The sequence below is a fragment of the Muntiacus reevesi genome, chromosome 7 (assembly GCF_963930625.1).
Source record: "Muntiacus reevesi chromosome 7, mMunRee1.1, whole genome shotgun sequence".
NCBI classification, from domain to species: domain Eukaryota; kingdom Metazoa; phylum Chordata; class Mammalia; order Artiodactyla; family Cervidae; genus Muntiacus; species Muntiacus reevesi.
Genome location: NC_089255.1, coordinates 63165722 through 63190476, shown reverse-complemented (window position 1 = coordinate 63190476; position 24755 = coordinate 63165722). Strand labels below are relative to the sequence as shown.

The following is a 24755-nucleotide window of genomic DNA, read 5'->3' as shown; positions in this document are numbered from 1 at the left end:
AGTTTATATTTCTGTCAGAGGCAGAACATTTCACAAGATGACGTGATGCTCAAAAACTGTTTTCTAAGGATCAACTAGCATGATTTTCTACCAAACAGCTTTCTGTAATCTAGAGCAGTAAATACAAGAGTGTATTTCTTTCCCCTTGAAGTAGAGATTTCAATGTTATCTCAGAGGCTGTCTTTAGGTCTGTGTCAAAACAACCCCACCCTAAAGCAAGTCTTCCTTGTCGCTCATTTTGCCAGATTTTTCGTTACTCTCCACCTTGAATACCACTTCTATCAAAAAAGTGGCCCCTGCAACCTTCCTTCCCATTCTTAGTTCACACTCCATGCCCCTTGATTTCTACCTCCTTAGTAGCTTTCACGGGGAGCTCCATTTTTGGTAATCCCTGAGACAGAGAATTCTGCTCACCTGGTATTTGACAGGAACAATTCATCACATTTCATCTTGCTGGCCTCAAATGGCATTTTTAAGCGCATTTTAAAATACTTCTACACATTCATACTCACACAAACCTTCCCTTATGTTCTCCTATCCCCCAACCTCTCTGTATTTCAAACTCGGTGGTTATATTTGCTACGAACCTTTGAAGACTGTAAAGCATAGTTTAAGTGGGCTCAGAGAAAAAGCTGAAGTCAACCTGCGGACTCCCAAGCCAGAGGGCTGCATCTGACGGCAGATCTGTGAGGTATCATTTGGTCTAAACCTAAGCCCAGTGCTCGGTACCTTATTTGGATATTGCTGCTTTCAATGCTTGAGCTGTTCTTCCAAACACTGGAGTTCTCGGCTACTTTTCAGTATGATGTAAGTACCACAAGTATTGCTTTGTCTTAGAGGTTCTAGTAGGGGATTTCAGATAAGATTCCACATCTGAATACACTGGGAAATGTTAGGTGGACGTAAACATTTAAGAAATGTTATTTGAAGGTCTCATTCAATAATCGAGAAAAAAAATCCCCAGTTTTTGGAGATTCAAGTCTGGCTCCTCTTTAATCTTCAAAGCAAGCAACAGCTTGAAACACTCACAAAGAGGGCCTACAGGGACCAGCTGCACCCAACTCAGCCTGACTATTCCTCTAATAGTTCTTGTAGGGGGTCACTGCCTACCCTCTGCTTCCAGTTGGCTCGAACACCAACTGCTGATTATCTGAAGCTAGTAAAGTCGCTTGTAAAGCTATAATTAAGCTGTTTCAAATGCTAAGAAACGGGACTGATATTTGCAATATTAACACCCCGCTCCCAGCTCCCCATCCTAATGTAGGAAACATTCACAGAAGTCAGAAGCAGTCAGAGTAGTAGGCATTGTTGGGAGGTTGTTCAGAAAGTAACTCACTGGAGAGTTAGAAAAAGAGAACTAGAATGTGAGCATTGACAGAGTTTCTGAGACACAACAGTTGGCTCAGACAAATTTGTCTGAAGGAAAGGGAATATTCAGAAAGGACTTGGATATTTATGGTTCTACAAAGGCATGTTTAAGTCAGAGTCATTCAGAGCCTGCTGGAGCACTTGCAAAAGTTGTTGAGGTACAATTCTCAGCCTCATTCCTGGCTCTATTTTAAGTCTCTAATCCTCCACTTCCCACATTTTTTCCTTGTTGTTTTGTGCCCTTTAAAATGTATGCTATCTCATAGTTTGCACATCATTATATAATGTCGTAAATCTTTGGAGGATAAGGTGTAGAAATAAGAACATACATTTCAAAGCCAGGATTTCCCCCCAAAATGAAATATCTCCACGGGGCAAGACATAGTGTTTCCTAGCCTTTTGAGTTGATTTGATCCCAGCATGTCTTTCATTTTCTTTGTGCCAAGGTATCTGTAAATTTGTGGGCAAGACAAAGAACTTGAAGTCCCTGCTCTCAAAGAACTCATGTCTTATTTGGGGATATTTGAAAACACAAAAGGAAACCCCTGAAGGTCCTGTCCAGGTGTCCAGCAGCTGCTCTATCAGCTGTGTCTACCACTGTGAAGGTAATGGCATGCCCAGAGAAATTGAGATGCTGGATGTAATTAAAGGTGGTGACAGACAAGTCCTGAATGCAAAGCTTTGGAATTTTTAGAAAATAAAAAATAGAGAGGAACAAAAACCTCCCTTGATTTTAACACCCAGATAGCTTGTTAACAACTTGATGTATTTCCTTTCATTCTTTTTTCTCTTAATAATTAGAACTAGACATGCTTGATTTTTTTTACAACTGCATGTACAGTTCTGTAGTTTTTTTTTACCCTAACAAGTTACTATTTTATTAAAAACATTTTCCTATTATATTTGCAACACCATAATTTACGTAAACATCACTTCCTCTCTGGACGTTCATACGGCTTCCAAGTGAACTATTTAGAACCTCCCTGAGAAGAAATGATCGGAGACTGGAGAGCCTACAGACTCCGAGGCATCAATTTCCCCATGATGACTAGCTGAAAATACTGTAGTGGTTTTCCCTATTTTTGGTGCCAAACCTCTGGCATCTGACTAAACTTCGCTGCTTTTCTTTTACTTTTTTATGGGTCCCACCCCTTTCTTGAGGCCTCTAACCTCGTTTCCCAATAGTGTTGCTGAACACAGGATTATTTGCCTAGGGTGGGGGTGCGGGTGTCCTCTTTGAAGAGTCTGACAGAGTTCAAGAAGACTTGGAGGCTTTTAAAACCGAGGGTCTTTTATGGGATCTGGGATATCTTATCTGCGTCTTCCTGACCTAAATGAGAGCCCTGTTTTTGCCAGCGAGGCAGTTTTCCAATAGCCGTTTTTGACTGGAGGCTTCTCGGTTGAGTGCGATAGTAAAAGGGGGAAGTGGACGTGAAGTGGGAAGCTGGAGGACCGTTCTCCATCACTGGTCAGTCTCAACAGGTAACATTCTTTAGTTCTTGCCGTACCTGCTGGCACCGGTTCAGAGCTATTAAAATTCCTTCAAGGTGTGGCTGAGGGTGGGGTAGAGGATGTCCAGCCATCTAAATAACTTAGTAGACTGGGATTGCTAAAATGCAAATAAAAATACACAAATACGTACACAGAGTCGAAAAGGCTGGAGAAAAGAGTTTCCGAATAAACCTCACTGCCCTGCTTCCTCCCCCCTCTAACTACAGCACCGTGGACCTAAATGACTCACTTCTGGTTGGAGCTTCCGAATGGGTTAAGAGCGCAAGTAAACTCTTGAGAGCCCGGTAGGAGTTGCTGATTGTGCCGGACATTGCTTGCAAAGCAATTTTGCGGTTCCCCTCTCTCCGCTTTTTCTCATTCTTTTGTTGGATGTTCACGAAGTTGGCTTGGGCATTTACCTTTTTAAAAGTTTTTACGTCCCCAACCCCCTGTCTCCAGCTCCCGGAGTGCGGCACTTCTCACCGCCCCGAGACTTTTGGGCTCGCTCCAGCCGTGGGGAGGGGGCGAGGGCACTTTATTCACCGAAAACGACCTTGCCCTGGGAATTTCCTGTGGCCATTTCTCACGGACGAGCCCCCTCCTCCGGCTGGAAGCACCGACGCCCACCGCTGCATGCCCTCCCGGAGCCAGAGACGCGAGCGTGGAAGGGAGCGCCCGGCGCCCTCCCGCACCCGGGTGGGAGGCAGCCGCGCTCTCCGGGCTCCCCCTCCTCAGGTCCCGCCGCCGAGAGCCCGGATGTTGGATTCACTCCCTACGCCGGGTCCTTCATTTCCATAAAAGGGCAGCGACTCGGCGGGGCCGAGATTGCTGCCGCCGCGGGCGCCCCCGCCTCCCCCGCACAGCTCGCCTCCCGGCCGCGCGCCACCCCTCCCCAGCCCGGGAGTTCGCGCCGCCTCGGCCCCGAGAGCGGCGGCGGGGGACGGCGCGGGAGGGGCGAGGCGGCCGGACCCGCGGAGGGCGGCTCGGCGGGGCGGGGAGGAGGGAGCTGGTCTGGGACTGAGGGGGCGGGGAGAGAGGGGTGGAGCGCGGAGGGAGAGGCGAGGGGCAGCGACGGCCGGACTCCATTAGTCGCTCGGGCCGGGACGCCGCGTTTCGCCGGCAGAGGAGGGGACCCGACACCACCGCCGCTCCTGGGCGAGCCCCGGCTCTGCGCCTGTTGCCGCTCCAGCCCGGGCCCGGAACGCAAGAAGCGCGCGGTGAGGGGCCGGGCCCGGCAGGGACTGAGGGGAAGCGCGGGCGGGGAGGAGGACCGTGGAGCCCGCGGACGGCCTCTCCTGGGCCTGGGTGCGGCCGGCAGGCGGGCAGGTGAAGCCCGCCGCGGTCCGCTAGGCGAGGGCCGCTAGGCTGGGGCCGCGCGGGGCGGGCGGTGCCCTGTCCGCCGAGGGCCGCCGCGGGGCGGGTGCCGGGGTGGCCGCGGGAAGGGGCGCGGGGCGCAGAGTCCTGCCGGCAGCTGGCCTCGCCGCCGGCTCTCCAGAGTTCGTGCGGAATCCCTCGCCTTCTCCGCCTTCTCTCACCCGCGGCTGACTCTGCGAGTTCGGTGGGATTTGCTTTCCTTTGGGGGAGTGACGCTGACGAGAGCCATTTCCTCCGTGCTCGCAGGAAGGAGCCATGGCTCTGGACGGGATAAGGATGCCAGATGGCTGCTATGCGGATGGGACGTGGGAACTGAGCGTTCATGTGACGGACCTGAACCGCGATGTCACCCTGAGAGTGACTGGGGAGGTGCACATTGGAGGGGTGATGCTCAAATTGGTGGAAAAACTCGGTGAGTAGCATCCCGGCCGCGTCAAAGTAAAGACTCCCCAGACTGGGCGCGCGAGTGGGGATGGGGGAGGAGGGGTGAATTTTGGAAGTCTTGCTTGGCATCCTGCAAATGCCTTTTTTTTTTTCTTCTTAATGCAAGATCCCTTAATATTTAAACAAATAGGCTTTTCCCCCTTTGCCTCTTTTTTGTATTGTTACTCTTTGAAATTTTAATAATTTGGTTATTCGAGTCTCTTAACTAGTACTCTTAATTGCGTAGGAAATAGAGAAAACTCCTTAATTCTTAAAGGACGTGAGAAGAGTGCGCAAGTGAAGGTTGAGAGGGTTATATTACAGGGATTGTGGTTATCAGTTCCTTACCTTCAGTGTACCTGAATGTTGGTGACGTTTGATATCGAAGACGATGCAAAATCTATTTAAAATTAAATTCTGTTGGAAAATGTTCGACTTCTGGCGTTAATGTGAAAGTTTTGTAGCTGTGCTACTACGTGATGGAGTATATTAAAATGTTCCAGTCATCCACTCTTAGAAGGGGTGGGGCAGTGTTTGACTGTCTATAATAGTCCGTGCTTTTAAGTGATTTCGAGCGTTGGATTTTATGTGAAGAACAAGCTAGTGAAAGAATTTTGTTTTAAAAAGCAGGTATTATTGACTGGAGATTGGCAATATTTGCTTAGATACAAATAATATTGATTTAATACTGTTAAGTTGACTGATTTAAAACTGACTCAGTCTTACTAGCATATCCAACAATGTGAAGTGTAAAAAAATTTTTCAGTACGCATTTGTGATGGATGAAACCATTTTCAGCGGGGAAAATCAACTAAAACGATTCAATAGATGCTTTTATTACAAGAGAAATGCTTGGAGGACTGTTCCTGAGTTTTAATGTGTCATTTGTTTGTAGTACAAGTTCTGATAAGTGTGTAGCATTATCTTTTTAGGGTTTGTGTGTGTGTCTTTTTAAAACACAGCATTCCTTCTTCAGGCTACTCTGAAAAAGTAGAAAAATGGTTATTTATCAGGAAATGTATTTTTTACCAAGTATTAGTGTATACCTACCGTATAAACTTACCGAAATTGTGCCCCAATGTAATTGCAGTATAAGACAGCATTCCTTTAGGTGGACCTTTTTTGGTTCAGTGCAGGGAGTTTAATTATTGAAAGACCATAAAGAAGCTCCTTAGAGGGTAGCCTCCTTAGGAATGTGCATTGTTTGGCTCTCTGAGACATAGCCCTGGAGGGAGTCCCCCTGCTTTGTAGCCCTTTCAAAATGAGATTCTGCTGTGTGTTTACCTACATAGCTGTTAGTTATCATTGTTCTTATCTAATTTGACTAAGTCAGTCACTGTGCAAGATATTTCTGAGTCTGTTTTGTCCTAGTAAGGGGTTGTTTAAGGAAGAAAATCTCAAATTGTGTTTCCTTTGTCTTCAAAGGGAGTAAGCATTTTCTTCAGAGATTGCTTTATATATGACAAATGGGCCTTATTAATACACTGGTTTCAATAAGAGATTATTGTGAAAAAGGAGCTGTTGAAGGTGACTGAGACAACTTGTAGTTTTTGAAAGCCAGGCTTTATCTAATGAATAAATAATGACTGTGTTGCATTGATTGGAGCTGTTTATTATAGAATCACAGGCATAAATAGAAATACAGAGAATAAATGATTTGCAGACAGAACTGATGTTAATTTTCAGTGACTATAATGTTAATCTTTTAATGTTGATATATTTTAAATTTTTTTATGCAGTGAAAAGAAACCCAGTAAGGTAGGAAATGTGTACATGAAAGCCTTACATCTTTCTTGAACTGAACAATATTGATCCTCTTAGATTTTGATTTTCAAATAAAAAATTTTCTTTAGCGTAATTCTGACTTTCCCCTTTGGTAAAAGTAGGGCTTAATGAATTTTTGCTCCTGGTTTTAGGATTAGATACTTTGAATGGCAAGCTATTTTGTTACATATTGGGAAGTAAATAGAGGAGAAATTCTGGACGGCATTTTGACTTACAAATCAGGCTCATCAGATTAGAAAAGAACTTTTTAGTTCTTCAGAGTTGCCTAAAATTGGAATGGCCTACCTTCTGAAGCCCTAAGTTGTGTTACTAAAGGTATTGGGCAGACTGGATGGTTACTTGTCAACAGCTGAAGTGGATCAAAGAAGCTTGCAGAGAGTCTAGATGAAAAGAGGTGGAGGTCATGGCACAGATCAGATGGTACAGGGTCTCGTGTCTGAGGGGGTTGTAGAGCAGGGATGGAGAATTAGCAGAACCAGGCTGCTCTGCACTCAGAACAGTTGTGGTACCGCAGAGTAGCCTTCACCTATGTCTTCAAACTCCACATGCCTGTTTGATACCCTTCTTATTTTCATCATAGTGTGTATGAATGAATACCAGGGCATTAGGTTTTAAGGCTGTCTTCCATATAATTAGGGATAGCAGTTATTTCTCTGGGATTGGTAAATTTTATGATGACTCCTTCCTTCAACGTTGTGTTAAAATTTTGTGTGTATGTGCACGTATGAAATTTTCTGCGAAGAGTCTTAGCTTTCTTTAGGTTTTCGAAGAGGTCTATGATCAAACAAAGATTTGGCCCTTGAAGATCAGCCTTATTTTGAAGGTACAGTGTTCATCCCAGACTCAGGCACTTTACTGAAGCAAGCTGAAAAAGTAAATAGTGCTTCCAGCAACATCTTTATATTTAGAATTTTATAAAGAACGTGTGTGCTTCAGGTAAGATCATTCAACCATGATTCTTAGATTTATGACTTTAATTCAAAGATCTACACAATCCCTTTTAAATTTTAGAACACAAGATATTTGTTATTCTGTGCAGATCTTTTAAAAGAAAATAGAGTGTATACCATGAAAAAGTGGGCTGTAGGGAATTATATCCTGATGTCACAGAAGCTTCTTGCATCTGTGACTTTAGGTTGATACTAGACAAGTAATCTCTGTATCAATCTTCCCAATGTTTATACCCCATTCTGAAAATGAAAAGTTATTACACTTGATTTTTTTTAATACAGATTGAAAGCTTTAAAAAGAATTTTAAAAACACTGTAATTTTTGTTGAAAACAATTTTCAAAGCTAATAGTTTTTTTTTTTAAGAAAAGAGTTATAAAATATCAAGGTTAAGGATTATAAAAATAAGACACCAGAGAATAAAATTATAAAAATAGTTGTATTTAAAAATACATGTTTCAGGTAAGGAGGAGGCTCAGTTTTATGGGATTACCTGATGTTGCTTTGGCGATCACCAAGAAGTATTAAAACTGTTCTACTCTATAGGATTCAGAGCTTAGTAAGTATTGAGGATTCAAAAATGCCGAAAGATGCTTTGTTTCATTGCATAGCAAAAGGCTTCTGTTTCTGGATGTAGCCTTTGGAAACAAGTCATCCTCACTTTATCATGTATCGTGTTCTTGCTATAATAATGAAATAGAATATATTTATGTTGTTGTGTGTTAGGATTAAGTTAAACTGAATGTAGCATACATGATGCCCCACCTCCCAAAGATTTTGGTTCAGATTACCTTAAAAATCCCTTAAAGTGATAGATAAGTGATCATGAAGTATGGTTTCCATTCATTCATTTCATCTCATAGAAGTATGAAATAGCTAGTTTTTCCTTCAGAAATTCCAAAAATAAATTTCTTTAGCTAGAGCACAGATGAAGAAATTGGCTTGCATTCGAGGCTTTGTTACACAAATATACTTTAAATACTAGGATCAGAGCTTGGTTAGATGCACACAGGGAGAAATGATTGTTACTGGACAGCTCCCTTATATTGTTTAGTGCTCCTTGGGTAGGGCGTGCTTATTTAGTGAAATGGTGTCTATGTTGTTGAAATCCTCAGATTTTTTTTCCTCCGAGGGCTTATGATTGGATTCATGGAAGTGAAATGTCTTCATGATGCAGTGTCAGTGCATTCATAGTGGACTATATCAAGATAAAAATTTCTGAAAATCTTTTGAAGTGGGGTGGGAGAAGCACTTAATGGTGAAATCATATATATTAGAATGAGTTGAATTTTAGTTAAATATGTACTATCTTAGAGCAAGTTTACTCAGTATTTAGAGTACTCTTAATAATCCATTGGAACTGGACATTGAATTTTATCTATTTTAGCACATCTGAAACTCTTTAAAAATAAAGGACAGTATGTGAATTTTACTAAAATTCTCATAGCACGTAATAAAGTTAAAGCTATTCCTTGGATACATTATGGGTTATTTTCTGATACTGTTTGATTCCAAGTAGAGTTAACTTATATTTATGGGCTTCTCTGGTGGCTTAGAGGTTAAAGCGTCTACCTCCAATGTGGGAGACCTGGGTTCGATCCCTGGGTCGGGAAGATCCCCTCGAGAAGGAAGTGGCAGCCCACTCCATTATTCTTGCCTGGAGAATCCCATGAACGGAGAAGCCTGGTAGGCTACAATCCACGGGGTCGCAAAGAGTTGGACATGACTGAGTGACTTCACTTCTTACAGAGGCACTAAAAAGAATATATCTTTTTTATTCAATTTGTTAGAAAAGATAGTGTTGGAAATGTCTATTAGCTATTAAAAACAGAAAATTTGAAGTTTTGTCTTTTATCTTCAACTCTTTTTTTGTAATTTCAAACTTACAAGTTCGAGAATGATAACTGAATACTATAATCTTCATTTAGATCATCTGTTAGCATTTTTCATTTGATTTCTCTGTGCACATACACACACACTTTGGGGAACCATTTGAAGAAGTTACACACATAACCCTTCATCTCTAAGTACTTAAAATATGTATCACCTAAGAACAAGGACTTTCTCTTTCATATTACATTACAGTTATCAAGTTCAGGAAATTAAGCATTGATTCAATACTGTTGTCTGACATGCATCCAGATTCATATTTGGCACTTGTTCCAGTATTGGCCTTTGTTTTTTCCCCCCAAGATCTCATTCTACATTTAGCTGTCAGTAAATTGCCTCTTTACTTAGTCTCCTTTAATAGACACAATGGCTACCAAGGTTAGAACCATAAGAGATTATGTAATATGTGGCTTATTAATATTACATTGTGATATATGTAAAGTAATAATACCTGTTTCCAGACTTCACAGCCACCCTATGGAGTAATTCCTTAGCATTTGTCTTTTCAAGACATTGTTTTACCTTTTTTCCAGCAATAAAGTTCTTTATCAGTGTGAATTTCACTTCAGAATGGTTGTAGGGTCTTCAATCACCTTTATCTTTAAAGTTAAGTTTTCTTCTTAGCTTACTAATGGATAAAGTATAGACAATATTTTTATACATCATTGGCTATAGAGTTCCATAGTGTTAGTTGTCTTTAGACTGTAGTAGATGCTAATAGATAAACAGAATAATAAATAATATTCTGGCTCTGCCACGTATTGACTGTGTGATCTTTGGACAACTAATCTCATCTTCTGAGTGAGTTTTGACATCTGTAAAATTCCAATTTAAAAAAACTTTCTCGTAGGTCTCGGTGAGACAAGAGATAATACCTGTGAAAATGCATTATATGGACTATTTGTGCTGTACAGATAAGAGTGACTGTTTTCTCAGTGGCTTTGAGAGTCCCTGAATATCCTGAAGTGGAGGTGGGGGTCAGGGAGGAACTCCTTTTAAAAGGAGTTCAGATGTAATCTAGACTGTTGAAAAGGTTCCAGCTTTAATCGTGGAGAATTACACCCCTCAGAAGGAGCCTAGTTTGGGACTGCTTTGTGCTCACAACTCCCAACAGCAAGGAAAATAGCTATCATTCCACCCTTTTGCTCACTTCCAAGCATACGTGCCTTTGTAATGTAGCAAAGAGCTGTTTAACTACTGTTTTCATGAGATTTTTGCAATGGAGTGGACCAGTAAGTGGACAATGGTATTCCAGAGATTTGAAAAATTTATAACCATGAAGGCCTCAGTAGTATGTTTTTTATTCAGTTGTAACAAAGGAATGATATACCATTGTGTCTTGGCATGTGAAAACATTGAGCCCATTTAGAAACTAATGGAAATGGTTTAAGAAAAAAGCTAATAATGCAATATTTTTATTTAGATAATTATCTTACTGAAATAATTTAAAAATTACGCTGATGCCATGGTACATTACAAAATGATATATATGCCCAGTGTGAGGTAAACAGATACTTTAAAAAAATATTGTAAGATAACTTTTTAATTGAGATATAATATTCTGCACTCATGTTTGTGGTTATGAAGTCATATCTACTATAATTCTTTTGTAACAGATTTTTGCATAATTATTGCATTTTTTACTTGTTAATTTTTCTTAAAATCAGGCTTACTGAGGTATAATTTACATGCAGTAAAATTCATACTTTTTAGTATACTGTGCTGAGGTTTAGGAAATGCATGCAGTCATAAAACAACCACAGTCAAGACATAGAACTTTTCCAGCACTCCAAAAACTTATCTTTGTGTTTTTTTACAATGAGCCCACCCTTTCAACTTCAGCTCCTGAAAAACCACTGGATGTCTTTTCCAGAATGTCATATAAATGGAACCACGTAGTTTTGAGGGTGGTTTCTTTCACTCTGGTGGCTCGGCTATAAAGAATCCCCCTGCAATGCAGGAGACATGGGTTTGATCCCTGGGTTGGGAAGATCTCCTGGAGAAGAAACTGGCAATCACTCCAGTATTCTTGCCTGGGAAATCATGGATTGAGGAGGCTGGCCAGCTACATACAGTCCATGAGGTCACAAAAGAATTGGACACAACTTAGCGAGTAGTATAGTTTATTTAAAAATAGTTATTAGCGTAATACATTTTAGATTCTTGTGTATCAGTAGTTGTTTTGATTGTTCAGTTGTAGTTCATTGTATGATTGTGTACCACAGTTTATCTGTCTACCAGTTGTTTCCAGAGTTTTCAGACTACCACTGTTGTTTCTCGTTTACGGAGATTTTATGAGAGTTAACAATTGTTCTGAGTCCTCCAGTAGTATTTGGTATTGTCAGGTGTTTTGGGTTTTATTTTTGTTTAATTTTACTCAGTCTAATAAAGTATGTAGTGATATCTTACCATGATTTTAAGTCACACTTTCCTAATGGCTATGATGGGAAGCTTTTTACAGGCTTATATGCCATCTGTGTATCTTAGTAAACTGTCTTCATGTCGTTTGCTTATTTTTTTAAATTGTTTTATTTGTTTTCTTGAGTTTTTTTGTTTTGTTTTGTTTTGTTTTCTTGAGTTTTAAGATTTCTTAATATATTCCAGATACAAGTACTTTATCAGATAGGTGTTTTGTAGTATTTTCTCCCAGTCTGTGGCTTGTCTTTTTATTTTCTTAATAGTATCTTTCAAAGAGCAAAATTTTTAAATTTTGAGGAAGTCCAATTTTATCAAGTTTTTTCTTTTCTGGATTGAACTTTTAAAAAATTGTCTTCCACAAGGGAATTGACTTAGTCAAGGTTTGAAAGATTTTGCCCTATAAGTTTTTTAGCTTCTGTTTATTTTTATATGTTGAAAGGTGGAATATATGAAGTATAGTAGCGATAATGTATCAGAAAGGAAATAATTGCATCATATCAGTTTGAAATAATGTAATTACAACATTTATTTGGTAAAATCTGAGCTATAAAATAATAAGCCAGTGAAAACTGATTTATCATCAATCCATTAGAAAACCTAGATATTTTAGAACTTTAGTCATAAAAATAGATCTGCAATACAGGCATCATTGAATAATTAAAATTTTAGGGTTTAATGTTATAAAAAGAATTAAGTCTGAATTATAATCCTGACCATGCTACTTAATAGCTTTGTGATTTTTAAAATAATTTTTAAGTTAGTTTTCATGTTAAAGGTCTCAGTTTCCTTATCTGTACAATATAGATAAAGACAGAATAAGCCTTCATTTATGTTTGTTCCCTTACCTTTGTAGTGTTACTGGAAGTCTTTGAAAATTGTTTTTCAAATATAATGTCCTCTAAACAGTATCGTTGTATATAAAGGGTCATTATTTGAATCCCTCATTCTTGGTATTTGTCTACCTTCCTTCATTGAGAATATTACACTATTTATTCATAGTGACTCAGAGTTACGTGTAAAATGTTGAAATTTTTATTTTCTGATACTTTTTCTCAGTTTCAATAATTCTACCTCTAAGTAAATTAGTGTTCTTAAGAGAAGAAAAGCAATAAATGGTTGAAATGGGAAGTTTACATTTAGATTTTCCTTCCTTTTATGATTCAGTCTGCAGACTCGATTATTTATTATTTAGTAATAAGGACCATCCAGTTTCAGTGGGAGCCCTTAATCAGTATTCAAGGTAACAGAGCCGGTAACCTTCAGCCCAAAGGAGGTGACGTTTGCTTTGGAATCTGTAGTGAATCTTTTCTCAGATATTTACCTATCTTATTTTTATATTATCCTGTAAATAAAAGCTACATGAGGTATCTTAAAGTTCAATTTTAAAGCATCAGTGTAATGATGGTTTTGATATCTTTTCTTAATGGAGCCTTCAAGGTTATGAATAAAACACCAGTGACGTGCTAGCATTATTGATTGCAGGTGAAGATGTCTGTTGGATAAGTGCCTCCCAGTTTATTGTTCCTTAATGTAGTTCCTGAATTTCGTAACCTTTGAAATTAAAAATAACTTGAAAAATGCGGACAGTTGCTGTATCAGTTTAAGCTTTTATGCAAGGTGTTGATGCAGTCTGTTGCTGGGATGGAATGCCCTTGTTGTGGAGCATAGGCTGTGGGAGGGCCTCCTGACCGTCACACTCCTGATTTTGCAGCCCCGTGCTGTGTGACCTAACCCGTCTGTGCCTCTGGTTGCTCATCTGTGAAATGGGAATAGTAACAATTTCTTTGTCCTAGGATTATTATAAGGACTCAGTTAGTTAATATATATGAAGTGTTTTAGAATAGCCTCTGTAAATGGAGCTATGTTGATGATGAAGTGTAGCTATGTAAAATGTTCCCTTTTACTGAGCTCGAGAAATAATATTTTATAAAAGATTGGGAATGTGTCATTTATAAAGGTAAGCCAAAAAGTACTGATTTATTCTCTACCATATTAGCAATGTATTTTAACTTTATTGTGCTTACCTTTATCACTATGGGGTTTCCCTGGTGGCTAAGCCGGTAAAGAATCTGCCTATAATGCGGGAGATCTGTGTTCCATCCCTGGGTCAGGAGGATCCCCTGGAGAAGGGTGTACTGACTGCCCACTTCAGTATTCTTGCCTGGGTATGACAAAGATGGTTTAGAAGCAGTAGATTTTATACTCCAATATATACAAAATTATGGATAAACCATGCTTAAATGGAGGATATTCCAATAAATTTAATATTCTGGTTTAAGCAAATGCCTTTTTTAAAAGGTGAACTTTGTCAGTGTTTAAAGGCTTAAGTCCAAGACATGGCCACTTAGAGTTATTTTTGACCTTGGCATATTGTTTTAACCTCTCCTGATTATTAATCTCACTTAACCTTTGTTTACTTCCCTGCTTCTTAGAGCTAACAAGAACTAACTATGATGTAAAAAGTATTGGGATGACCAAAAAGTTTGTTCAGGTCTTTTTCTTGAGATGGTATGGAAAAATCTGAATGAACCTTTTAGCTGCCCCAATATTAACAGAATCTCTGGTAATAAGTAGAATGCCTATATTAAGAGCTCAAGAAAAATGTTATCCTCTGTTATCCTTCAAATACTATGTAAACCTAAAACAACTATTTGAATTGTGGATTGAAGTAGCCTGGTTTATTTTCATTGTATTTATGTAGTACTTAGCCAAACCCCTCCTTATTTTCTTGCTCTTGTAAGTTTTGTTTAATGGTTCTGAACTTTGGAATACGTTCCCTGAGCCAAACTGCCTGGGTGGGAATACTGGCTTCACTCCCTATAAGCTTGGTGACCCTGGGTCAAGTTATTTAGCTTTGCGATGGCTTAGTCAAACGAGGGTAATAGTATACTTACCTCATAGAGTTGTTGTGAGGATTAAGTGAATACATATGTGTAAAGTACACAGTGGTATGTGGTGAGTACTGTTAGAGGGGTGGTTGTTGTTCAGTTGCTCAGTCTTGTCCAACACTTTGTGACCCCATGGACTGCAGCATGCCAGGCTTCTCTGTCCTTCAGAGTGACTGTGGTTATTTTATTGCGAATCCTAATGGACAGCTACAATATCTCACTACTAAATATTTTCACTGATGAGTTTGGGGAATAAATGCCTTAAAAGAACTTAAACTAGGAAAGAGGGACTTTAGAGCAAGAGGAGACAGTCACATGTAAATATTCCTACCCAAAGATAAGTCTGTACATTCATTTTTTGTTTCAATAGGTTAGAGAGGCTTATAACATGTGGCATTTGTGAGGATCAAAGAGGTGGTGAACTTGACCCATCAGTAGTAGCAGCAAGCAAACATTTATGGAGGGCCAAGCATTATATTAGGTAATGGGACGTAGTCCCCACGTAAAATCTGAACGACTTTCTAGTAACAGTGAAAACGGAAGATTGCTTTGAATTGACAGCCTCGATGTGAGGCACCAGATAGATACATGGTTCAGGAAGACGGTGGAGATTTAGAAGCATGAGCAAATACTTACTGTCTTTATTTGAAGAGAGCCTGGGTGAAAAGTTTGGAAGAAAGGTATTCTGGACTGAAAGTTGTGAGGTTTATGATGTATTAGAGACTAAGAGAAGTAGAAAATATGATTATAGAGAGGAAAGATGTCATTAAGTGGGGAAATGATAATCTCTTTTCTTCTGTTATTCCTTCATTCACCTACTTGCTTTAAATGAGAACCTACTAGAGTGCCAGATACCATACTACAAATAGCAGAGACAAGAAGTGTACAAAATTAGTTTAATCCTTAGAGTCATTCAACCTTCAATCTTAGGGGCAAGACAATCTTTAAATAAGTACTTGCTATTATATGATGAGAGTTATGATAATTGAAATAGTTATCAGAGAGTGTATACTGGGGAACCCAACCTAGTATATGGGGAAAGGTTTCTGGAGGAAATGACATTTAAATCGAGGGCTGATGGTAGAGTAGGAAAGAGTCAGATGAGTGAGTGGCACAGGATCTTAGGAAGGGGATGTAGGATAAAAGAACAGCAGGTTGGGAGAACATGAGAAGTCCAGCATGAGAGCATGGGAATGAGGGAGGGCTGCCATTTGAGGAACTTAGAGTCTGTGTTGATGGAAGAATGGTCCTGGGGAATCAGTGACTTGACAGGCTTAAGAAATAAGCTTAAAGTTCATTGTAAACCAAATTTAAAAGATTTAGTGTTGTGTTAAGAGCTGTGAGATACCAATAACAGATTTTAAACTGGAAAGAGACATCAGATCTTTACGAATTTGAAGTACGTCTTGTTCATATGTTAGTAACATATGATATATGCAGTAGTAAGCCTCTTGGATTCCAAGAAATATTTTTTTCCATAGCTTGTGCTCCAGGAGTATTAGAATTTGTTTCCATACTTCATTTTTGAAGTATAGAATAGCTAGTGCCTTTGACTAACTTCAAAAAACAAATCCAGTTTTAATACTCCATGAGTCAAACACTAACTGATAAATTCAGCCTTGATGTTACTCTTAGAATTTGTCAGATGTTGACATTGCATGGACTCTGAGTCCAGTCTTCTAGGAACTAAGCCAAATTGAGCCAAATTTGTAGTAAGCCTTTAGGATTGGATAGAAAGTTACCCACCCTCTGGAAATGAATAATTGACATGCCTTCTATTTGTGTTCACTCCGTAATTGCATGCATGATTTATGTCATCTGGTAAAACTTTTTAACTACTTGAATTAGTGTATTTTGTAATAGCAAATACTATTGCTATTTGAAATAGTATTCAATTGATGCTGAAATTGATAAACATTATTTTGTGTTTGTGAGTAACTTCAGAAAGCGATTTGTAAATTTAGTTGATTGTGTTTTGCTTTGATGGGTGAATTCCTGAATTTTCCATCAAGTTAGCTATGTCAGAGAAATGTCAATTAGTCACTTTGTATCAGAAGTTTAGTTTCTAAATGTTTTTAATCACTGGTTGATGCATCTGTTTTAGTCACTCATTGAAATCTTAATGTAAAACAGTAATTTTCTTATGCTAAAATTGAATGGAGTACTTTAATTGAAATATTTTGGCAGTTTGAATGATTTGTAAACTTTGAAATGGTTTACTGCTTCTACTAACAGATGACAAACATTTTATTAAGAATAGGACATATCAGAATTTTAGGACATATCAGAAACCATCAATATTTTGCACAGTTTCAACATACATGTTTTAGTTATGGTTTAGTTAACACCAGTTATCTAACAACATGGTTCATGTTTTAGTTACCACCATACTTTATTTAATTGCATAAAATACCAACTTTGCTACTAACACTTCAGTCTGCAATTCAGTGTCAATAACAGATGGGTACATTTAAGAGTTTTCATGTTACTTGCATATTACAAATATTTATTGATTTAATTCCATGTAAAAGGCCCTGGGCTTTGCCTTTGAGGTACAAGACAAATAAGACCAAAGACCCCTAATTGAGTGGAGGAAGAGAGTTACGTAAAATCAATTACAATTGATTGGGATACATTATTCAGAATGCTAAGATGTACCTAACTGCTTTGGCAAGAGGGTTAGTGAAGACATAGAGATGGTAATATTTGGTTTTTATGTAGGATTTTTGTCAGCCTGATGAGAAGGAAAGAGAAAGGTATACAACCAAGGAGGCAGAAAACATCGGGTTGTTTCACAAACTAGGCCAGAAAGTGAGTTGTAGAACCTGGGGACAACTAAGCATCGAGGTGCACAGAGGTTAGGATTTATATAACCTACTGAGAGGTTATAAAACACTTCAGCAACAGAGGGACTTGGAAAGTTAAGTAGACAAGTAAAATGATCAAATTTGCTTTTTAAAAAGTAACTCAGATAACTTTGTAAAAAAAGATATTATAGTTCAGACAAGAGATGTTGAGGACTTGAACTAAAGCAATGTAATAAAAGAAAAGAAAGGGACACACATTTAACAGCCATTTGAGAGGTAAATTCCATAGTATTTGGATAGAAAGAAAAACAGGGAGAAGTTGTAAGTTCAGCCTTAAAGAAATATATTCAACTTTTTTTGTGTGAGGGGAGGCTCCAAAATCACTGCAGATGGTGATTGCAGCCATGAAATTAAAATCACTGCAGCTTCTTGGAAGAGAAGTTATGACCAACCTAGACAGCATATTAAAAAGCAGAGACATTACTTTGCCAACAGAAGTCTGTATAGTCAAAGCTATGGTTTTTCCAGTAGTCGTGTATGAATGTGAGAGTTGAACTATGAAGAAAGCTGAGCGCCGAAAAAATTGATGCTTTTGAACTGTGGTGTTGGAGAAGACTCTTGAGAGTCCCTTGGACTGCAAGGAGATCAAACCAGTCCATTCTAAAGGAAATCAGTCCTGAATATTCATTGGAAAGACTGATGCTGAAGCTGAAACTCCAATATTTTGGCCACCTGATTCGAAGAATTGACTCCTTAGAAAAGACCCTGATGCTGGGAAATATTGAAGGCAGGAGGAGAAGGGGATGACAGAGGATGAGATGGTAAGATGGTACCACCGATGAGATGGTAGGATGGTACCACCGACTCAATGGACATAGGTTTGAGTGAACTCCAGGAGTTGGTGATGGACAGGGAAGCCTGGCATGCTACAGTCCATGGGGTCACAGAGTCGGACATGACTAAGCAACTGAACTGAACTTAAAGATTTTAAAGGTTAGGTTAATATGATTACTATTTGTATCATCTTGGAGGGGCTTCCCAGGTGGCACTAGTAGGAAAGAACTCACTTGCCCAGTGTAGGAGACATAAGAGACACGGGTTTGATCCCTGGGTCAGGAAGATCCCCTGGAGAAGGAAATGGCAACCACTACAGTATTCTTGTCTGGAGAAGCCCATGGACAGAGGAGCCTGTCGGGCTACAGTCAGTGGGGTTGCAAAGAGTCCGACATGACTGAGTGGCTTAGCAAACACACATGATCTTGGTATGAAGGGAGAGTGTTAGTTGCTTAGTTGCTTAGTTGTGTCCAACTCTTTGTGAACCCGTGGACTGTAGCCAGCCAGGCTCCTCTGTCTGTGGGATTTCCCAGGTAAGAACACTGGAGCGGGTTGCCATTTCCTCATCCGTGATCTTGGTAGTCTTCGCTTAATTTGTTGAATGGTTGGGGTGAGTGGGCAACAGTCACTGAGTTTTGGAATGTTTACATGCGTCATTGCCAGTGTTTGCTATTTTCATTTTATTGATTACTAAAAGTGTATGTCAGCTGAGTTAGCTCTGGGACATTTTTAAAAGCAGTTTTTTTCTGCTTTTCATAGCTGTGGAAAATCAGGAATATACTTATTTCTAGTATACTAATAATCCTGTTATAGTTGCTTGAATTAAGTCATAGATAGTGTTCTAGTGGTGTAGTATAGAATGCACTGCTGAGAATCTCTTGGATTATTCTTCTAGAGGAAAGGATAATTCTGGAAGGAGGGTTGCTCTTCTAGAATAAGATTTAAAATAATTGAGGAACTTACTTTTGGTCTCTCTAAAACAGTCTTAAGGAAGAGAAGAAGGATTTAGAAGTTGTTTCAGTTATTCTTATGTGATACAGAATATTCATTTTATAATATCAGTTCAGTTCAGCTCAATTGCTCAGTCGTGTCCAACTCTTTGCGACCCCATGAACCACAGCACGCCAGGTGTCCCTGTCCATCACCAACTCTCGGAGTCTACCCAAACCCATCCATTGTGTCGATTATGCCATCCAACCATCTCATCCTCTGTCGTCCCCTTCTCCTCCTGCCCTCAATCTTTCCCAGCATCAGGGTCTTTTCAAATGAGTCAGCTCTCTGCATCAGGTGGCCAAAGTATTGGAGTTTCAGCTTCAACATCAGTCTTTCCAATGAACACCCAGGACTGATCTCCTTTAGGATGGATTGGTTGGATCTCCTTGCAGTCCAAGGGACTCTCAAGAGTCCTCTCCGACACCACAGTTCAAAACCATCAATTCTTCAGTGCTCAGCTTTCTTTATAGTCCAACTCTCAGATCCATTCATGACCACTGGAAAAACCATAGCCTTGACTAGACGGACGTTTGTTGGCAAAGTAATGTGTCTGCTTTTTAGTATGCTGTCTAGGTTAGTCATAACTTGCCCTCCAACGAGCAAGCGTCTTTTAATTTCATGGCTGCAGTCACCATCCGCAGTGATTTGGAGCCCAGAAAAATAAAGTCAGCCACTGTTTCCACCGTTTCCCCATCTGTTTGTCATGAAGTGATGGGACCGAATGCCATGATCTTAGTTTTCTGATTGTTGAGCTTTAAGCCAACTTTCTCACTCTTTTCTTTCACTTTCATCAAGAGGCTCTTTAGTTCTTCTTCACTTTCTGCCATAATAATTTTATTTAATCTCTAATATAAAATAAGAAGTGATTAGTTACATTATTTTTCTGGATTGCCTCTTTGCTGTTGATAATCTGTTTCTGTTCTTCACTTGTTTTAAACTCAGTTTAATTTTGTTTAGTAGTATATGTATTCTTCAAATAATTAAATAGCTGCCAGCCTTTTTAAATTTTATTGTCTATAGCTGTCATTATTAAATCAGTTGAACATGTGCATAATATAGATATTCCTTCACACTTGGTGTTTGAAAGTGAACTGATGAGTGACTTTGCAGTGTTGGCTGGTTCTATGTACGACCTCCTGAAACCAGTCTTACTTGAATCACAATTTCCATGGTCCAGTTCTTATTATCTGGTGAAATGCCATATATATATATATATATATACATATATATACACACACACACATCTTAGGATATATCTTGAATTGATTAGCTTCTTGGTACCTGGGAGGACTGGAGTCCATTATATACAAATTGACATTTCCAGTGTATGGATAGTATTGGAACAGAGAAATGGAGTAGTTTGAGTGACTATTTCCCCATAGTTCTTTGAGACTCTAATGAAAGAACAGTCTCTGATGACAAGGTTTCTCTGCCTGGAGTTTGTTTCCCTTGGGCAGAGCTGAGTGAACATAAATTTAGTCTATGAACCCATTTCTTCATGCCGACTCCTCAGTTGAGATTTCAGTTAGGTGCCTATTAGAACTGGAATCTGATCTCTCTGCCCCTGAGGATCTGTAGAGCCTCAAGCAAGAACCTAACCCCACTGAACCTGGTTTCCTTATCTATAGGAAGAATTTAGATTGGGTTGATTCGTAAGGACCTTTTCAGTTCCCAGTTTATGTGGGTCTTTGTAAGCCCCCCTGTGATACTGGCAGGGAAAGACACAAACTAATAAGCAAGTTGTGGAAAGATTCATGATGTCAGACTTACGGAAAGTTTGTTGAAACACCACCAGAAATTTACTCAGCTCTTTGCCTTCAAGATAGCTTGAAGTCTACCCCACAGTAGTCCTGCTACCAGTGCAGGCCACTTAGCTCTGAGTTAGGAATGGCAGGTACCATGTTAAGGAAGGGCAGGAACGAAATACAGCCTCCATATTTCACTTCTCAGCACTCTCCAGTCCCTCTGGCAAGACCTGGGGTATTTCCACTTCATCTAATAATCCCTTTACCTCCCTATAAGTGTGAGTGTGTGTGAAGTTGCTCAGTCGTGTCCAACTCTTTGCGACCCCATGGACTGTAGCCCACCAGGCTCCTCTGTCCATGGAATTCTCCAGGCAAGAATACTGGAGTGGGTTGCCATTTCCTTCTCCAGGGGATCTTCCCAACCCAGGGATTGAACCCGAGTCTCCCGCATTGCGGGCGGACGCTTATCCTCTGAGCTACCAAGGAAGCTCAGTCCCTAACCTCCCTATACTCCCTCTCAGTTATCGTGCTTTCCTGGTGGCTCATTCAGGAAAGAATCTGCCCGCAATGCGGGAGACATGGGTTCACTCCTTGGGTCAGGAAGATCCTCTGGAGAAGGGATCAAACTTACGATTCCTCTGTCCTTTGATTGTCTCATCTCTTGAAACAGGAATTGTGATAGCATTTACCACTTAGCATTTTTGTGAGGATTAAATGAGAGTATGTTAAGTGCTACTGGTACATGCTAAATGTTCAGAAACAAATCTTGGTGCTGTTGGTATCATCCATTTGATTTTCAAGCCAGGAACTTTCTAGCGTTCCTCTTCACCTTCCAGCTGTCCTCTCTCATCTATAATCAATATCAGTGTGACCTGTGAATGTAATTTAGACATATCTCTCACATTTGGCTCCTTTTTGGCTTCTGCCTTAGATAAGGTCCTACTCCCAGAATATTGCAGTAAATTTCTTGTGCCAGGTTCTTTCTTTTTCTGATTCACTCTCTGTAATCCCATCATAATTACCTTCATAAAACCATCTGATATAGAACCACTATTGTCTATAGAACAGTTACTCTTGGTACATGTTAGAACTCCCACATTAAGACCCAGGTAAAACATCCCCTTTTCTTCAGAGCCTAATCAGTCTTCCACATTTAAAGTTGTTTGCTCTTGTTGCATTTTTCTCTTTTATCTTTTTAGCTTATTGTATTTGTCTGTGTCCCTCACTTGAACAGCAAGAACCTCTAGGATGGGAATTCTGAGATAAGTGTAACTTAAGTGTATATTCCCATGGCCTAGCTTAGTGTCTGGCATATAGTAGGTCCTTAGAAAATGTTTATCGATTCGTTTATTGGTTGTGTTTCCAAAGAGCAACAGTTTGTCTAGTTTGCCTATTTCCTGTTTTGGAAATCTGAGTGATTAAAAAGACAAGAACTTGAGAATAGTTTTATGTTTCAGGAATTGGTAAGTAAAGCGGAAGGTAAAACTCTTCTGTTGTGAGGAACTTTTTTTTAGAAGAGGAAAGAAACCTTGGCCTAAGGCAACAAATCGTAGCTGGGAAAGAGGAAGGAGGCCAGTTAATTCCTACAGTATATTAAGGATGAGGAGGGAGTAGCCAAGTGTCCTAGTTTTAGGAGGAAAAGCTTCTCTCCCTCACCACTTAACACCTCCATTGTTTTTAAGCTTCTCTTCCCTCCAGCCCACACTGCAGGTGCCCCTTAGCAGTTTTCTTTACATCTCTAGTTGAACATCAACCATATATTCTGCAAAAAACCTTATGATATCAGTTTATTGGAATATTTCTCGTAGTATACTTTGGACTATTTTAGATTTGGGTAGTAGTCTGATTTATAATGTTTCCTTGTGGCAAATCTAAATTCTAAGACTCAAAAGAATTTTTTGAACATAATCATTTCATACTGTAAGGATTGTCTTGAGCAAAAGATGATGTAAGAAAGAAGAGGACGTCGATAGGGTTTGATTCCCCACGTCTAGGGGAATCTGTGCCACACTTAGTGTAGACTTGTTTTAATTCTGAATTTGAAGAAGAAAAAATGAATTTTTAAACGTAAAACTAAATAAATCTTACATATTATTTTTCATGTTGGTTTAAGAGGAACTTCCTTGTTATTTTCTTTTTTTTTGTTCCCCAAACTTTAAACTTTTTATTTTGTATTAGGGTATTTTCAGTGAACAGCAAAAGGACTCAGGCATAGATATACATGTATCCATTCTCTCGCAAACCTGCCTCGCATCTAGGCTGGCACATAACATTGAGCATGTGCTGTACAATAGGTTCTTGTTGCTTGTACCTTTTAAATATAGCGGTGTGTACATGACGATCCCCCACAAGTCCCTAATTATACCTTCCCTCTGCAACCATAAGTTCATTATCTAAGTCTGTGAGTCTCGTTCTGTTTTGTAAGTAAGTTCATTTGATCATTTCTGTTTAGTTTCCACATGTAAAGGATGTCATATGATATTTCCCCTTCTCTTTCTGACTGACTTCACTCTCTAGGTCTCTCCATGTTGTGGCAAATGGCATTATTTCATTCTTTTTAATGGCTGAGTAATATTCCATTGTATGTATGTACCACATCTTCTTTATCCATTCCTCTGTCGATGGACCTTTAGGTTGCTTCCTTGTCTTGGCTATTGTAAACAGTGCTGCAGTGAACATTGGGGTTTTTCTCTGGATATATGCCCAGGAGTGGGATTGCAGGGTCATGTGTAGCTCTATTTTTCGTTGTTGTTTTCTTTTTAAGGAACTTCCATACTGTTCTCCGTCGTGGTTGTACCAGTTTATATTCCCACCAACAGTGTAGAAGGATTCCCTTCTCTAAAGAGCCTCTCCAGCATTCGTTGTTTGTGGGTTTTTTGATGATAGCTATTCTGACCTGTGTGAGGTGATATCTCAATGTAGTTTTGATTTGCATTTCTCTAATAATGAGTGACATTGAACATCTTTTCATGTGCCTATTGGCCATCTGTGTGTCCTCTTTGGAGGAATGTCATTCAGGTCTTCTGCCCATTTCTTGAGTGGGTTGTTTGTTTTGATGCTATTAAGTGTCATGAACTGTTTCTCAATTTTGGAGACGAATCCCCTATTGGTCACATCGTCTACAAATATTTCCTCCCAATCTGTAGGTGCCTTTTCGTTTTGTTTATTGTTTCCTTTGCTGTACAAAAGCTTTTGAGTTTAGGTCTCATTTGTTTATTTTTGCTTTTATTTTCATTATTTTTGGAGATGAATCAAAAAAGATGTTGCTGTGATTTATGTTAGAGAGTGTTCTGCCTATGTTTTTCTCTGAGAGTTTTATAGTATCCAGTCTCACATTTAGGTCTTTAATCCATTTTGAGCTTATTTTTGTGTCTGGAGTTCAGGAATGGTCTGTCTGTTTTTTTTTTTTGCATGTGGCTGTCCAGTTTTCCCAGCACCATTTGATGAAGAGCCTGTCTTTCCAACATTGTGTAGTTTTGCCTTTGTCGTAGATTAATTGACCATAGGTGAATGGGCTTATTTCTAGGTCCTCTGTACTGTTCCATTGATCTGTATTTCTGTTGTTGGCCAGTACCATACTGTTTTGATGACTGTAGCTTTATGGTATAGTCTGAAGTCAGGGAGCCAGATTCCTCCAGCTCTGTTTTTCTTTTTCAAGACTGCTTTCACTATTTGGGGTCTTTTGTGTCTCCATGCAAATTTTGAGAGTTTTTTTTTCTAGTTTTGTGAAAAATGCCATTAGTACTTTGATAAGGATTGCATTGACCCTGTAGATTGCCTTGGTAGTGTA

At 39.4% G+C, this 24755-nt stretch overlaps 1 protein-coding gene across 3 annotated transcripts in view; it reads left to right on the top strand.

Annotated features, from left to right (window-relative positions):
* Positions 1-2614: 2614 nt before the first annotated feature.
* The window catches only part of FERMT2 (FERM domain containing kindlin 2), a 73312-nt gene continuing 51171 nt past the window's right edge, over positions 2615-24755 (top strand). The window contains exons 1-2 of one of the 3 annotated variants that reach the window (XM_065942056.1): positions 2615-2836; positions 4480-4645. In XM_065942056.1, coding sequence (XP_065798128.1) covers positions 4489-4645 — 157 coding nt within the window. In that variant the 5' untranslated portion in view covers positions 2615-2836; positions 4480-4488. Of the gene's footprint in view, positions 2851-3893; positions 4077-4479; positions 4646-24755 lie in introns of those variants that run through there. The other 2 variants (XM_065942055.1, XM_065942054.1) reach the window with 2 other exon arrangements.